This window comes from Ranitomeya variabilis, chromosome 2 (assembly GCF_051348905.1).
Source record: "Ranitomeya variabilis isolate aRanVar5 chromosome 2, aRanVar5.hap1, whole genome shotgun sequence".
NCBI lineage: Eukaryota > Metazoa > Chordata > Amphibia > Anura > Dendrobatidae > Ranitomeya > Ranitomeya variabilis.
In genome coordinates, this window is record NC_135233.1 from 63983866 (window position 1) to 64001255 (window position 17390).

Consider the following 17390-nt stretch of genomic DNA (forward strand, 5'->3'; position numbering starts at 1 on the left):
CCAATACCTTTTTTTTTTCTGGGGAGGAAACAAGGAAACGGCATTACTTAATCTTCAAGAGTTTGTCCTTAAATGGATATTTTATTTTTCATAGCTGTTCAGTCATCTGGTAGATTTGGTAGTTTTTAAAATAATTGTATGAAAGTATTCCTGTGAATGTAAATGGCAGAAAATGACACCCATGTGGGAAGTAATTATGTCTGTGTGTGTAATGGGTTTAATACAGTTCTCTGTGGCGTCTGTACCGAAACGAGGTCAAAAACCTGTAAATTCTGGAAACTTGTATAGTGTGTGTGCAGCTTAGAGCACAAGACCTGCTCTCAAGCCAAGATGTGTTGTGTGATGGGAGCACTGGGAGAAGTTACAGTTCAGCCTAGGCTATGTTCACATGTCTAGTAATCAACCATTAGAATGGATCCAGCAGCAATCCGTTGGCAGAAAAAAGTTGTGACAAACCGGGCTAAAAATCTGATTTCTAGTGATGAGCGAATATACTCGTTACTGGAGATTTCTCGAGCATACTCGGGGGTCCTCTGAGTATTTATAGTGTTAGGAGATTTAGTTTTTATTGCCGCAGCTGAATGATTTACATCTGTTAGCCAGCATAAGTACATGTGGGGCCTGCCTGGTTGCTAGGGAATCCCCACATTTACTTATGCTGTCTAACAGATGTAAATCATTCAGCTGCGGCAAGAAAAACGAAATCTCCGAGCACTAAAAAATAATCGGAGGACCCCCGAGCATGCTCGAGAAATATCGAGTAACGAGTATATTCGCTCATCACTACTGATTTCCACTGGATCCGGTATTTTATCTTCGAAGTCTATATGAAACTGATCCATTAAATAGCCATCCGTTTTTTTTCCATCTGAAACTGATCCTGCAAGCAAAAAAATGATAATTTTCAAATCAAAGAAAAACGGATGGCTATTTAACGGATCCATTTTCCATTGACTTAAATGTTAAAAAAAAATTGATCTAGTTGAAATCAGTTTTTGTAGCTGGACAAAGAGTTTTCTGTACAACTTTTTTTGTCAACTGATCGCTGTTGGATCCGATCTAAGGGATGATTACTTGACATGTGAACATGGTCTAAGAAGGAGGACAAAAAAGTTTTGTGTTTTTTTTTTATTTTTTTATTTGGTATATGTTGATGGTACTACAAATGTTGCAATCTTTGTTAATTCTGGGATTTGTAGTACAGTATATAAGGGTGCCAAGAGTAGGGAAAATTTGTGACAAGTTTCCCATGTGTCCATATTTCCAGTGTCACTTGTTTAAAAGTTGTTGTGGACTGTATGATGTATTTGTATCTTCATGCTATTGGGCTTTGAGTTTGTCATTGATGCCTTCACACTACCCCTTGAAGATCCGCACTAGCCAAGCTGTTGGGTTTTTTTGGAATTAGGAGTATGACAACATAAAGGGATTTATCTCTTCTCTTTTGTTTTAGGGTAATCTGATGATTAATTACAATAGACTTATGGGAGATCATATCTATAAAACTTAGTGCAAAAGCATCCTTTTTCTTGAAAACTCTGTCGATCAGCATGGATGAGCTTTTAACAATCACCAATCGGCCTCATTTTCTGTGCAGACCATCATGATCATCATCATTCACTCATGTAGTGTTATATGTTACCCACTCACATGTATGCGAGTCAACCATAGAGTCAACCATAGAGTCATCCATTTTTTTCTACCGGCTTTCTGGTCTTTTCCGTAGAGGAATTCTCCTTTCTTTTGCATCTGTACGCTTTGTCCTTTTGACTTTCTTTGACTTACGGTAATTTACTCGATGTCATTTCACAAAGATTATAGTATTCTTCCACTACACTAATATTCATGTCCTATCCTTGCGCTGAGTAATAAATATCAGATCGTTAGGGGTGCAACACCTAGCACCGGTATCTGAACAACTGCTAGCAACTTTGGCAGCGGATGATTGGAAACTGTGTATGGAGTGTAGCACCACCGATCATCACACTGTTCGTAGGGCCGCTGCTTGGTTCTGCAGAGCAGCTCCTGTTTGTTTGAATGGAGCCAATCTGCAACACCATGGAGGCGTCCATTAAAATCACTGTGTGCATTTTCCGTGACCCAAGTAAATGAGATGCGGGGGTTTCAGTTGTACCTGTTAGACCCAGTGGTTCTTTCGCTTCAGGAGGGAATACAGGGAATATAAATTACGTATGAAGTTTTAAAGGATTTGTCAAAAAGGAAATTGTCCCAGCATTGCCTAAAAATAAGAAATGACACAGTCACCCATTTTTTATTTTCCCGTCACTCTTCCCATGCCACAGCTTGGTTCTCCTGCCGATCTCCTCGCTTCCTAGCAGGGACTGGAAAAGGATCATGTGTTCCCTGTGACATATAAGTGGCTGTAGCGGTAATATGTCCATATATCAAGAAGAAGTTCCTTTTTTGTTAAATTTATCAGCAGCTTCCATTAGAATCAGTCCGGTAAGTGCACATAGGATGGGTAGGCAATAGATTTTCCATTTGGATATCTAGCTGCGTAAAAAAATCCACCGACGTAAATTGCTGATTTTAAATAACAATTTATGATGCAGATATCAATGCACATTTCATGGTTTGCATTGCATAGGGAAAAATGTGCATAAATTCTTCATCAAAATCTGTATTACCTCTGCGTATTTCACTACATTTTTTTCACTATGGAGAGTATGTTGGGGATATTCCACATGAAAATGTACCATTAAATTGACTAGTATCACTGTAAGGCCGGTTTCACACTTGCATGTTTCACTACCCCATAGGTCTCCTGACCCAAACTCAACAGCCTCTTAAATGGCTATGAGGTAGTAAAATTCAGGTCAGGAAACCCTTAGCCTGTCCGTCCATCGCGGTCCGTAATCTTCTATCCATATTTTGCTGTCTTAGGTCTCTTGCTATTGTCATCTCATGTTGAAAAGATCATTCAGGGCATGTTCACACGTTGTATATTTGCTGCTAATTTTCCATCCAGATTTGCAGACTGAAAATGCACAACGTATTAAAGTGGTAGCAAAGTAATTAGGATTTAAAAAATCTCTTTTATATGGTGCAGGTAACTTCCGTATTGACCTCTGCTGATGATTTTTAAATCCGCAGCTTATCACTATTGATTTCCTTGCCATGCATTCATAGGGTGAAATCCACAATAAACTCCATATGAAACATCAAAAGGCCCCATACACACAGGACTAATGTCGGCCGAACCCACAGATATCCACCGGTTCAGCCAACAGTCTAATGTGTATTGAGGCCTTGCAACAACTAATCTTCCGGGGAGATGTCAATCATGCATATCCGATTCCAGACTGCCAATCACTTTGCTTTTTTCGGAAATAATCATTGCCAAACATGTCTGGCGATGGGTTTCTCATAGACAACACAGGAGTGATCAGGAGTGATCCCTGGCCAGGATAGGACGCAAAAGAGAGTATACAGACTGGACAACATGGGATCGCAGCTGATTCTGTGAGGTAAAACATTGTTAAAAAACAGGAAGGGAAATGTTTTACTTCACAGAAAACATATACTGTGATCCCTTGCTGTGATGTCTGTATACTCTTTTGATTCCTCCCCCGCCCAGGAGCCGTGGTGTGATCAGACCATGTCACTGTACGGTCTGACATTGCCATTACACAGTACACAGAAGGAGCACATTTATAAGATTATCTCACCACAGGAACATTTTTTAGCACATCTAGTTGTGTAACTCATTATTATTTAAATATTTATTGATTCAAATGTACTTTTTCATGAGAGAACCTATTTAAGTGTTTAAAAAAACAACCTGGTGTTTAGCAGTTATTAAATTTTCATCGGTATTTTTTTTGATGATACAACACAAAAGTCAGTTTAATCATATGTTATATACAGTATACTACTGTCCATTTTATTTCACAGTTCCTCCCCTCTAGTAGTAAACAATTCTCCTTAAAGATATTTATATATCACAATAAGGTTAATGTATGCAGTCCCGTAATGAAGGGAGGAGCCACTGGTGTTTCTGGTATTTTCCATTGTGATCCAGGTGTCAATTTTTGAAAAATGTCTTATATATTTATTTCCTTGAACCCTTTAAAAATTACTTTCTTGACCCGCCACAATTTCGAATAAATCCAACTTCAGCATTTTTACTCCTCACTTAGCGAACAAATCGAGTCCATCCATCTCTTGTCTGCTTTTGAGATGTGCATAGCCCCCTCTGTTCTCCCATACTCCATCTCAAACATATATAAACTACTACGTGAACCAGATTTTGATCTCCTTCCTCCTTTCTGTAAGGCCTGGGAAACCATGCGTCACCAAACCTTTACATAGGAACAATTGTTTTTTTTATCTCATAAATCGATAACAGCCACCAAATCTCAGGAAACCAGTTTCACAATTGTTTCTAGGTGGTATCTGGTTCCCTCTGCCTCACACAAATGGTATCCTCAATTATCCAACTTATGTTGGTGGTGTGGAGTAGAAGAAGGTACTGTGACCCATATTTGGTGGTCTTGTCTGATCCCGAAAGCTTCCTGGGTAGGGGTTATTAAATTGGGAAGAGGAAATTACAGGAGTGACAATCCCTCCCTATGGGCACAGCTGCTTACAAAAATCATTGTTACGACATCTTCTTCAAACAGCTAAAACAGTAATCCTGCCTCCCTGGAAGTTGGCAGACCCTCCCTTCCCTAGAAGATTGGTTTGCAGAAATAGCCTCGTCCCATCGTATAGAAACTCTTATAGCCCAAAATTCAACTAGATAGGGACTCTACCACCACTAAGTGGTTCCACTGGGAATCTTTCCTTACTTCCCCTTCCTACCAAAATATCCTAACCGTGATTTGTCCCATATCTCACTCCCTTCCGTCAAGAACACCCAACATTCCCCACTTTTTATAGTCAGTCCACACTTTACTCGTAACATTTATTAGTTAAATCCCCCCATGTTCATCCTCTCTCCAGTTTAATCAGTAACCTCTCCGTCCACTTCTCCCTGTTTTGCCCCTTCTTTCGCCTTTCTCCTCCTCTACTTGCTCGTTTGTTTCTCGAACAAATTAGTTGAGTAGGTTGAGCATCACAGTCACTGTACGTAAACGTTTTTTCATTCCCTCGATTTATAAGTCGATTTTGCTATTGTTTTGTGTGCTGATGGTTTTTGTGTTTTTTTTTTAACTCAAACTTTCAATTTTGAAAAAAAAAAGTGTTTCTCAACAGGGAAAAATAGCATTAATATTTGAGTTTAGTGAAACTCCCTGGTTCTGTATTTGTATCTGTTCACTTGATTTGAAAGCAGGGACAAAAGCTTTATATCCTTTATTCCTAATGTGTCTTCTCAACAAATAACATTTTCCCTTTAATTCTCTGTCTTCGGGGAAATTGAGGTATGTGAAAGCAAATAATGCAAATATAAGACAGCTCACAGGGGTCTGTGCAAAATTGAGTCTGTGTTAGCGGAGAAGTAAATCGAGGCAATCTGATAGGGAACCCGAATCCTGTCAATCAGGCTCAAGATATTGTGCTGTGTCCATACACTTTGTTTACTGTAGGGTTTTATGAGTTGTAACCTTCCCATGCTGGCTATTAATGAGGCTAAATCTTGCTGCTTGAGGATTGAATTACTGCACACCTCTGGGCTAATGGTTATAAACAGAGAGTCCCATTAGGGTTGCATTTTGATTCATTCATTTGCATTTTTTTCTATTGTACCGAGAACAATGGCTGGTAAATAGCTACAAACAAACAATTTGCATGGAAATGTCAGCAATGTTCCTAATTAGTATCTTGTGCTTGTTTATTAATGGCTTTTTACCTTAAATGCCAGGCACTTATGGGTGTGGGATTTTTTTTAAGCTTTCTCTGCTTGGAAATTAGTGAGGGAAGACTGGAGTTATTGATAAGGATCTGCTGCCCTTTTTGTTTTCTTTTTAAAAACAAGTAATGTTAAGTTTCCCCAAAGTGACCGCACCTCCCAATTACTCATTGACACACCTCTGCAATAATAAGAGCGAAATAGGATATTTACTCTTCCTCCTACTTATCTTAATTGGGCATTAGAGAAAAGTCTACCAAGCCTTCCAGCCGACCATCTGATATGGTCAGTATCTCCTGGTTAGGCTGCTTTCACTCTAGTGTCGGCACGTGGCCGTCGCTATGCGTCGGCCTGACGTGCCGACGCACGTTGTGAAAATAATGCCCGACGTGGGCAGCGGAAGCTTCCGATGCTTCCGCTGCCCCATTGTAAGGTCCGGGGAGGAGGGGGCAGAGTTTCGGCCGTGCATGCGCAGTCGAAAATGGCGGACTCGACGCGCAAAAAAAGTTACATGTAACTCTTTGTGCCAACGGTCCGCCAAAACACGACGCATCAGTCGCACGACTGTTGCGACGTGTGGCGATACGTCGCAATGCGTCGCTAATGTTAGTCTATGGAGAAAAAAAGCATCCTGCAGACAACTTTGCAGGATGCGTTTTTTCTCCTAAGCGACGCATTGCGACGTATTCAAAACGACGCTAGTGTGACAGTAGCCTTATGGTGGGGAGAGAAGGATCGGGCATGTTGGATTTCACCACCTGATCCTTTTGAAGTCTCACAGTGGCATACTCCACTTTCCCGATTGGAAAAAAACATGCATGCTCAGCCAAACCAAGCATGCATATATACATTTAACATATACAAGTACTGTCCGTTTTGAGGCCAAACAGATAGTCTCAGCTAATATATTCCCGTGAACTCATCAAGGAACTTTCTCAATGAACACACTGAGCATATATCACAGTCTTAGAAGAACAGATCGTAGTCATCCCTATGAATGTAATTATATAATTGAATCCCATAATTTGCTTTCTAAAGGAAAGTTGTTAAACTTTTAATTTATTGAATTACTTCCCCGTTCATGGTTAGCCCAGGGGCCAGTCTTTTTTATTGACTGACAGGTTACTCCATGTGCATGCTCTTGCAGGAAAAGCTGTGAAGCCCTGATTGCACTGCCCTGTAGACCTCTGGACCAAGAACGAGTGGTGATGTAAATGAATAAACTACAAGTAATGCTGAAGCTTTTCCCATAAAATTGTATGTCTGCTCGGATTCTCCTGCTCTGTAACATGCTGCCCACAGATTACCCAGCATTTACAAAATGACAGGTTCCCTAGGGGACCTATTAATACAGTTTAATGTATGGAAGTTGTGCTTTGGCCATATAGGTGTGTGTCTCCCAATAAACGTGATAAAAATGAAGCATTGAAGCCATGTAGCACTGCTGGAATTTCATTGGAAATGTCAATGCACGTGTCATTTAAAGAGAATCTGTCTGCTTTTTTTTGTCTGTGTAATTTAAGGACAGCATGAGGTAGGGGTTAAAACACAGAATTCAACGATGTTTCACATGTCCGGCTGTGTGCTATTGTTTACTTACACTGAAGATTTTATCACCAGGACATTGTAGTTGCTGTGACTAGCTGGCAGGCGGGAAATTGTCTGACTCCACCCCTTCCTGTGATTTTTTTGCTCACTGTCTATAGACTGTGTACATACAGAGCCTGGTGTGGGCGGAGTTGGCTTTCTCAGCTCTGCTGCAATGCTAAATCTAAAAGCTCTGATTGTGTCAGATCTGCTGCACTCAGTATTCTAACTGATACATCGTTGGATTCAGGGTCTCCTTCTCTACGTCATGCTGCTCTGAGATGAAGTGGCAAAAACCTGCTAATAAATTCCTTTTTAAAGCTTTGCTCACTTTTGTGTCATGGGTTTTTTTATTATTATTTTACGCAGGATCCTTGTTATCATCTGTTGCGATGTTGTGATTAATTGCAATCTATTTTGTTTACACCCTTTGACATTTAAAGGGTCGTCAGATATCAGTTTTTTTACTATTATTATTATTATTATTATTATTATTATTACTACTGGATAAAGTAGAGCAATATACTACACTGGTTTGATCACCAGTAAGCAAAACCTGACTGCAAAACCTGACTGCAAAGAACTGGTGTGAACTGAACTTTTTTGTCTGGGCTCACTAGTTGCCGCAATAACTGTGCCGACATGCTGCATGACAGCTGCACCTTTGCTGCAAAGTGTGAGCCCATCATAAAAGCTGAAGTTACTAAATGACACCAGATATCCATATTTTTTTAAAAATAATTTTCATGAATAACCTGCATACAATGTAATAACTATTATAATCACACCGCTGTGGGAAATATACAGGCATGCTGTTTCAGGACGGCCATTTTGAAGAGAGATTTATTTATCCCATCAAAGGCTTTTGACAGCTCCGGAGGTTTGGACGTGTCATCTCTTCTGACACAGGGAATAGTACACAGAGCACAGGGAACATATATAGCAGGGTAGGCTATTTGCTATCAGCCCCATCGGAACGAGAATGAAAATTGCATTTTTGTCAATTACTAAGCTGGCAAAAACTGTTCAATATTTCTTCTAGCAGCAAGATGAAGAGAGGCGCCGGCAGCTGAGAGAGCGAGCACGTCAACTCATAGCTGAAGCTCGATCTGGAGTGAAGATGTCAGAACTTCCCAGCTACAACGAGCCATCCGCAGAAAAGTTGAAAGAAAGAGCAAAGACATCTGGAGGTGAGCGAAAGGATTATGTGTCTCTCATTTTTACATCTCCTACATCTCTGTGTGATCCTTAGCGGGATAAGGAAAAGAGTCAATTAAATGGTGTGTATGTATAGGAAAAGTGGAGAGATATAGATACTTTAGATATATTTACATTGCGGAGAGAGTCTGGTTAGCGGGTTTTAGAGAAACTCCGCTATGAGTAGCATTTTTTGGTTGAAAAAAAAAAAAAGCGATACTAACCCATTTCTCTCCATTCGGTTGCTGCTCGTTAACTGTTTCTGATTGTCTGATCAGTAGAGTCTTGATGTCTATATGTAAGCAGAATATTTGCTAGTTTATTCTGAAGGGTCTGAATTGTATTACCAGTGATGACATTGGAGAATTACTGGTGGATACTCATCAGCCTGCGGAGTATTGGAAGCCAAGCAAGCACTCAATAATTCTTCTTGTAGAATGAAAACTCTTAAAGAGAATCTGTCAGCAGGATTCAGCAATATAATGTGAAGACAAGGCCATAATGGCGCTGTTATACAGACTAAATAGGTGCGTCTAGTGAGGAAATCAACATCCTGGTTGTCCTTTAATCAGCTATTGAAGTTTTGGTGTTATAAGTTTTCGATGCATAGGGGTGGGACTGCGGGTAAAGTTTTGGGGTCCTACCCCAGCCCCTCCGCCTGCCTCTTGTGTATGTTCCTGCCTACTGTTTCAAAGTTTGCGCCAGCATTGTGCTAACTACTGGCATTGCTTGCACTGATTGATCGCCAGATGGTCTTCAATGAAAATGGCACCAGTGATGGCACATACGCAGATTAACATCCCGTTGGTCTTCGATAAAATGGGGCCGGTGTCAGCGCATGCGCAAATTGAGATCTCGGCTCGTCATTGAGCTGAGATCTCAATCTGTGCATGCACCAACACCTGCGCCATTTTACTGACTACAGCCAGGAGATCAATTTGCACAAGCACCGCACGCAGTGAGGACAGCGCCAGCGCTAACTTGCAAGCAAGAGACAGATACAACAGAGGCAGGCGGTGGAGCCGAAGACCCTACCCATAGTCCCACCCCAACGCACCTAAAGTTTATTACACCAAAACTTGAAATGCTGATTAAAGAACAATCACCATGCAGATTTCTTCACTAAAGATATACGGCATTATCGCTATGCCTTTGGCTAAATCACGATGACAGGTTCTCCTTTAATGAATTGCGATACACATGAAAAATATTCAGGTGATGAAGACTCTCTAACAAAAAGGATAGAAATGGAAGACTATGAAGGCCCTGCACTAGCTTGCATGGGATGAGCTTGAAAATCGGTTGCATCAGCCTTACATCAGATGCCCACAATAGGCACAAATTGGGTTTTTCACACAATTTTACTCTGCCTAAAATTTATTTCCCATCCTGTCAGGAAGATTTTTTCTCCCAGCTTTGGTCTCCAGAGGGTTAACAAACATAACAAGTAAGCAATCTAAGGCTTGTCCTTTCCACAGATGTTTTGTTTATTTTTCTTCCTAAATTCAAAGATAAGTAATTTTATAAATATTCTTTATAAACATTCAAAAACTTCTGACAGTTTGATGACTCCTGCTACATAAGTACTTTTATCTACTGTAGGTGAAAAAATGTTACAAATCCGTCAGAGCTCCAGCTCCTGACTATTTTATGCTTTCCCTCTTTTCTCAATGTTAGAGATAGCAGCATGGAAGAAGGGTGCACACAGATCCCCAATGTGTTGACAGGGTAGAAAGTATCTATAGTCTCAGGGAGGGTAGAGAAAACAGTCTGTAAACAAAGAGAAAAGCACATGGAGAAAAACATACAGTATAGAAGCTGTGCTGAATGATACATGAGAGTAAGTGAAGACAGCTACACCCTGTATACACACATTTCACATCCAGGATTTATTACACGAAGAGAGATGTCCACAAGACAAAAATCTGAAACTTGGATCTGGCTCTAAACTGCATTACCAGACGATGTAACAATTATTAAAGGAATGAAAATTGCAGACTGAAATTTTAATTAACTAAAGATTACCATTAACTACTGTAAACATCTTTTATTTCCAGGTCAAACCTGTCCATGGTCTTTATGCCTAAAATAGCAAGTGTATAAATGACTAATGGAAGTTTATTTACCAAAGGTGCCGAATCTCAAGACATCCACAAGTTCCTGAGTATCAGCAGGAGCACTTCTGGCAAGTGCTCAACATAGGACAGCGATTTCCTTTTCAGCAGATCATTAGTGCTTGGTGTGAATGGGCTGGCTGACTAGGTCATTATAACAGCGAAGAGAACCTCCTTTCCCATTTACAGTGGCATGTAAAAGTTTGGGCACCCCTAGTCAAAAATCCTGTTATTGTAAACAGTTAAGCAACTTGAAGATGAAATGATCTTTAAAAGGCCTAAAGTTACAGATGACACATTTCCTTTGTGTTTTAGGCAAAAATATATACAGTATATATTTTCATCTTTTACATTCTTTTCAACTTCAGCTTTTTTACACATGGTGTTATGTTTGCATCAAGAATTTGTTGAAATTTCATTTAATCCATTCTTCCCTCTACCTGTGAAATGTTCCCAGTGCTATTGGCTGCAACACAACCCCAAAGCATAATTGATCCACCCCCATGCTTAATGGATGGCAAGAAATTATTTTCCTTACATTCTGTGCCTTTTTTTCTCCATATATACCATTGACCAATGTGGCCAAATAATTCTATTTTATCCTCATCTGTCCACAAAACTTGTTTCCAAAATGCATAAGGCTTGTTTAGATGTTCTTTTGCACACTTCTGACACTGAATTTTATGGTTGGGATGTAGAAGAGGTTTTCTTCTGATGACTCTTCCATGAAGGCCTTATTTGTGCAGGTGTCTCTGAACAGTAGAACAATGTACCACAACTCCAGAGTCTGCTAAATCTTGCTGAAGGTCTTTTGCAGTCAAGTGGGGGTTCTGATTTGCCTCTCTAGCAATCCTACAAGAAGCTCTCGCTGAAATGTTGCTTGGTCGTCCAGACCTTATCTTGACCTCTACAGTTCTTTTTAACTGCTATTTCTTAATTACATTTCAGTGAGGAAAGGGCAACGTGAAAACACTTTGCTATCTTCTTATAGCTTCCTCCTGCTTTGTGGGCCTCCACCATTTTCATTTTTAGAGTACTAAGCAGCTGCTTAGAAGAACCCATGGCTGCTGTTTTTTGGCACAAGGTTGGAAGAGGCTGGGTTTTTATAAAGCTGAAAAATATGCATCAGCTGGCCTTTCCTAATGATAATCGTGAAAAAGTCATAACCCTAACAGGCAAATTAAGGTCTGAAACCTTGAGGCTATGTGCACACGTCAGGATTTCTTGCAGAAAATTCCTGAGAAAAACCTGAAATTTTCTGCAAGAAATCTGCATGCGTTTTTGCCGCGGTTTTGACGCGTTTTGCCGCGTTTTTGGTGCGTTTTTTTCCGGACATTTCCCAATGCATTTTATAGTGGGAAATCAGCAAAAAAAACGCAAAATTAATGAACATGCTGCGTTTTTTACCGCGATGCGTTTTTTTTCGTGGAAAAAAACGCATCATGTGCACAAAAATTGTAGAATTCATTCTAAATGATGGGATGCATAGTGTATGCTGTTTTTTTGCGGTTTTATAGCGTTTTTATCGGGAAAAACTGCAAAAAAAACGCAAAAAATCAGCAATGTGTGCACACAGCCTGAGGCATTTTAGAGATCATTTCATCTTCAACTTGATTAGCTGTTCACAATAGCAGTAATTTTGACCAGGGGTGCCCAAACGTCTATATGCCACTGTATCCATTGGTTGTAACAGAGAAGGGTCTCACTAATTCCTATAGACAAGTCAGTCAGCCGGGCTTCTTTACATGCAGCACTGGTTAGGAGCTGACATATGAAATACTGTTGTGTGTCAACCAGAAGCCGGAAGTAGACCTGCCAAGACCTGGGGAAAAAATATCTTAAGATCGGGGCAACTTTGCTAATTGAATTATACTAGAAAGTTGTAAAATTTTTCCTTTTTTATGTATATTTAAGTATATATATATATATTTTTTTTAACTGGACAAGCCCTTAAATTGAAAAGTACACCTAGACATTTCTATAAGACCCTCGAAACGTAGTTATGGGCAGCACCTTCTCCAGTTTTTTCATGTTAGAACGACAGGTTATTCCCAAACAGCAGATCTCTAATCACGCCAGTGACAGCACCTACATTAAGGAAAGTTTTCTTAATTCAACTTGATGTTTTGTGCTTGCATAAAGCCTAAATTATCCCTTTATTTCTGAGTTCTTTTCAAACCAAGGGATTATTGACTGTGTTTTTCAATGTGTGTTTCCAGGTAATGTACTGTACTATTTACTAAGTGGTGAAATGGCTTTCTTCTTCTTCTATCTTCCGTCTTTATTATTCTCTTCCTCATTCTTTGGCAGAAGAAACAACTTTTTGTTTCTGTCCTAAAAGTATACTAACCTTGGCACTTCATATTTCTGCAGATGAGGATGATTTTAACAATGCACTTACTAATGAGGACACTCCTGATTGCACTCTTGTATGTGGTGGAGGTGGTGATGAATCTACTAACCTAGACCCAGATCTCACTGGTAATTTATATTGCATGTCTTACAGTCTTTGGGGTTTTCGTTCTTTCTCTGCTTCAGTGTACAGGTATGGGATCGTTAATTCGGATTTGGTTCAACTCTGCGTCCTTGTTGTAGTTTTACGTCTGCACAGGGACATTCCTGGCCCCCCTCTGCTTCGTTAAACTGAATGGCACCATCGGCTGCAAAGTCCTGGAGCTTCGTTGTGCAGGGAATAACTGGAAAGGGACATAGCTCTGTATCTGCCATACATCCCCTTCATTCTCAGTCTTGGAGGGTCCTAAAGTTTAAAACCCCAGCTCTTGTTACAGGTTGTCCTGGATAAGGTACTGTTGACCTATTCTTCTGATAGTTCATCAGTACCAGATCATTGGGAATCCTGTATTCGGCACCTGCACTGGTGGGCTTGTACCGGGTTCCGTGGCCAGCAGAAGAACATGGTGTACCTAGCTAGAACATCACATCTCCATACTTGTGATCCATGGAATGGCCGCTACACACTTTCACAGCTTGATAACAGTGCATTGTGGGGTCCCGGGTGTTTGTCCCCCACAAGCCTGATGTTAATTACATGTAAATGATCACGTATTTTAGTGATATGTCATCACTTAGTAAATTTGAAATACCCCTTTAGAAGTTTGGGACAACCTTTGCTCCCAGCAGCATTTCAATCCAAACCGGGCCTGTCATCAGCTGCCGCTGTGGAATAGCAAGTGAATGGCCAACCATGTCATACAAAGGCCAAACGGGTTCTCCAAAGACCCTCTTTGCTAGCTGCCACATAAGGGTGTTTCTACAATGGAACCTCCATCTGTAACACAATTTATTTAATAATACGACACGTACAGATGACACAGTCCCTCTGATTCTAGCATGCTCCTTAGCACTTCAAGATCATCGATCCCCTACTTGTACAATATTGCTTTTCAGTAAGAATAAATTCTTAATCCTTCAGTTGCCACCACTGTATTTCAATATAGCAGATTAGTAAATATCTTACATTTTACGACCACTTTTATGAATTCTATGGACCGTACACAGGTCACAGGTACAGTATTTTTCCCAGAAATGTAAATCTGTTTATTGAAATAACTCCACCAAGATCAGGACACCAACAACTGCATGATGGAAAGCACAGGAGACACAAGCGACTATTACTGTGCTGGAGGATGTGTTACATGGTCAATAGGATTAGAATATTTTTTAATGGTAAATTCCCTTTAAATTGTGAGTTTGCGTTCTCGTGCTTTCGTTGGTTACAGTTGCATGGTCGCTGTTTGTCTGTTGTTTTGTTGAGGTTTCTTATCACAGGACTTCAGAAGCGGAGACTTTCTGCCTCTGGAGCATATCCTCGGCGGAATGGCAGAGCGTTGGCAGTCCTTCACTCATAAACACCCAAACTTTGCATTTCTTGCTGGAAACACAGAAGGCTTCTGTAATGGAATATATTTGTGCTCGTACATTTGTACTTATGTATGATTGTGTCTGTGATCGGTGTCATCTATGTAAAGTGTGTACGAAATGCTAACAAGGAATAGATGGAGGGAGAAAATATTATATTTATTATCTGGTATCAAAGTCCATCATTGGTGCGAAATAATAAGACTAAAGATTTATAGAACTCTATATTTATACTTTATTACCATTTTCTATTAGATCAATGGATGTTAATTATTGACACATGCTTACATCCATTATGTCACAGATATGTTTTATTATAAATCGGAGTCTGGGTCCTAAGAATCTCCCCAATTCCAAGTGACACACTGAGCATCCTTCATTTATCCTTATCAGGCAGTACTCTGCTCCACATGAGCAGCTAAAAATGCTCCATAGACCATATATAGATTGTAGTAATCTCTCGGTTTGTTCCAAATTTATGATACATTTTTATAATTAATTAAAGTAAAATAGTTTATGGCTGTGCTGTTCACAATCGTGCTTGGTTCTGTTAAATGTTTTTTTTGTGTTTTATAAGGCAAGAATATCCAAGTATAGAAAATCCCCATTTTTGGGTTCTAGAAATCCGAGACGCCAGAATAACTCGGCTTTTATTTCATCCTTAAAAAAAAAAAAAAAAAAAAAAAAAGCTTTGCAACACTTTGGCCACAAGTGCAACGTATTGACCGAAAAATTGCAATGCATTTTATTTTGCTTTTTTGAAGTACGGTATGAAAGAAAAGTTAAGTTTTTATAAAGAACAGCTTGTGGTGCTAAGGTTTTTCTGCAACACAGTTGATTCACAGGCTTGGTGGAAAACTGAGCTAAGATCCACTAGTGATTTTTCTGCAAGTTTTACCCCCAAGTTTGGGACTCCACTGAGGAAGAGCTGATTAGATGATCTCCATCTTGGCTAATGGGGAATGTGAACTGGTGGGCTCTTTTTCTAACCTTGTATACTACAGTTGTATTGACCATACATGTGCATGCCAACCTCAAGTTTTTTTTATTTTATTTTTCTTGGATGCCAAGTAAGGAACTGGAGGACCACTATTCTTCGGGAATAGATTTTGAAAGTTCATATGTCTCAAATCAGAATGCCCCTTTAAGTTCTACTGTGGCCCTTGGGAGTAGGACAATCTAACAGCGTGACCCTCGGACCATAAGAGGCTTTGCATTCCTAATGTAGAGCAGAATTGGCATCGGTGCTATGACTGGTGACTTATAGTAAGGAGTATGTAGCAAAGTTACGCAACTTATGATGGACGTGTGATGAAACCGGAGATCATTTCTGGAGATGCCTGCAGCACAAAATGACAGTGGGTGATAAAGGCCACAAGTTAGTGATACTATGATGAAAGCATATGCTAGTAATGGTCTTCATGGTGGACTCTGTGTGGTAGTGTGCAGTGTCATGTTCTGGACCTGTACGTGTAACGGCACATTCGGGTAATGTGTTCTGAGACCATTTATGTGTTTTTTGGATTTACTTGTGGTCCCTAAATAGACCAAAGTCCTAAACCATTGAATTCTGCACCATGCACAAGTTAAATCCACAGCCTGCAGTTTTCATTTGGGAAGTACATAGTTAACAGAAAAGGAATGACCCCCGTACCTGATGGCCCCTCGCAGCCCCAACCATTAGTGTTTCTAAGGTGGTCATTTGGATTGACAGGTTTGAGCACAGGAATAATTGTAGTCATCTTTAATGACAAGAATAGAAAGCAGTTTGTTGTAGTTCTTATGAAAATTTGATCTGTGTTGATGGATGAAATACACAAGTCTTTTGAAGTGTTTTCCAGGAAACGGAGTTAAACTTTTTAGAATGAGGTTTATCCTTGACTGGATTAGTGACCTTGTCACATTGTGAACCCTCTACCTCTTCACCATGTCCCGGGCAGTTCAGTGCACATCTGCTGTGGACAACTTTATTACCATCAATAGGGTAGTTGTGCCGAAACACCCAAGACTACATCTTGCTTCTTTCATGTGCTATTTTCTGAAATTCAAGATCAGATTTTATATAGTTCCAATAATGTGATTAGTTTAACAGAAAAATAATGAGATGGAACATGAAATAATTGTGAAAAAGTAGATAATGATGGAAGTCCTCATGTTGTTCTCCTCTAATACTTTGTTCAATTGGTTCTATAGGAGAAAATAAGCATCCTGCTAATTGATATATGGATTTGATATAGATATATATAGATCATAGATCTATATATGCACAGTTGTGTGAATAAATGCCCCCTTCCAGATTTCCTATTCTTTTGCATGTTTGTCACACTTAAATAATCACCAAACTGATTTAAATATTAGACAAAGTAAACACAAAATGCAGTTTTTAAATGAAGGTCTTTATTATTAAGGAAAACGAAATTCAAACCTACAGGGGCCTGTGTTAAAAAGTGATTGCCCCCTTAAAATATAAATTAACTGTGGTTTATTACATCTTTGGGAAGCTGAGTTCAAGTTCCCTAGCCACACTCAGGCCTGATTACTGCCACACCTGTTCTCAATCAAGAAATCACTTAAATAGGACCTGCCTGACAAAGTGAAGTAGACCAAATATCCTCAAAAGCTAGACCTCATGCCACGATCCAAGGAAATTCTGAAACAAAGTAATTGAGATCTATCAGTCTGGAAAAGGTTATAAATCCATTTCTTTAGCTTTGGAACTCCAGCAAACCATAATGAGAGCCATTATCCACAAAAGGCCTCACTTGCCTCCGTTAAGGTCAGTGTTCATGACTCCACCATAA

At 39.8% G+C, this 17390-nt stretch overlaps 1 protein-coding gene across 7 annotated transcripts in view; it reads left to right on the plus strand.

Annotated features, from left to right (window-relative positions):
* Nucleotides 1–17390, plus strand: part of EHBP1 (EH domain binding protein 1) — a 480146-nt gene that overhangs the window by 350781 nt on the left and 111975 nt on the right. For 2 of the 7 annotated variants that reach the window (XM_077282487.1, XM_077282490.1), the window contains 2 exons: nucleotides 8442–8589; nucleotides 13084–13191. In XM_077282487.1, the coding sequence (XP_077138602.1) occupies nucleotides 8442–8589; nucleotides 13084–13191 (256 nt within the window). The remainder of the gene's footprint in view (nucleotides 1–8441; nucleotides 8590–13083; nucleotides 13192–17390) is intronic. The other 5 variants (XM_077282492.1, XM_077282491.1, XM_077282489.1 and 2 more) reach the window with 4 other exon arrangements.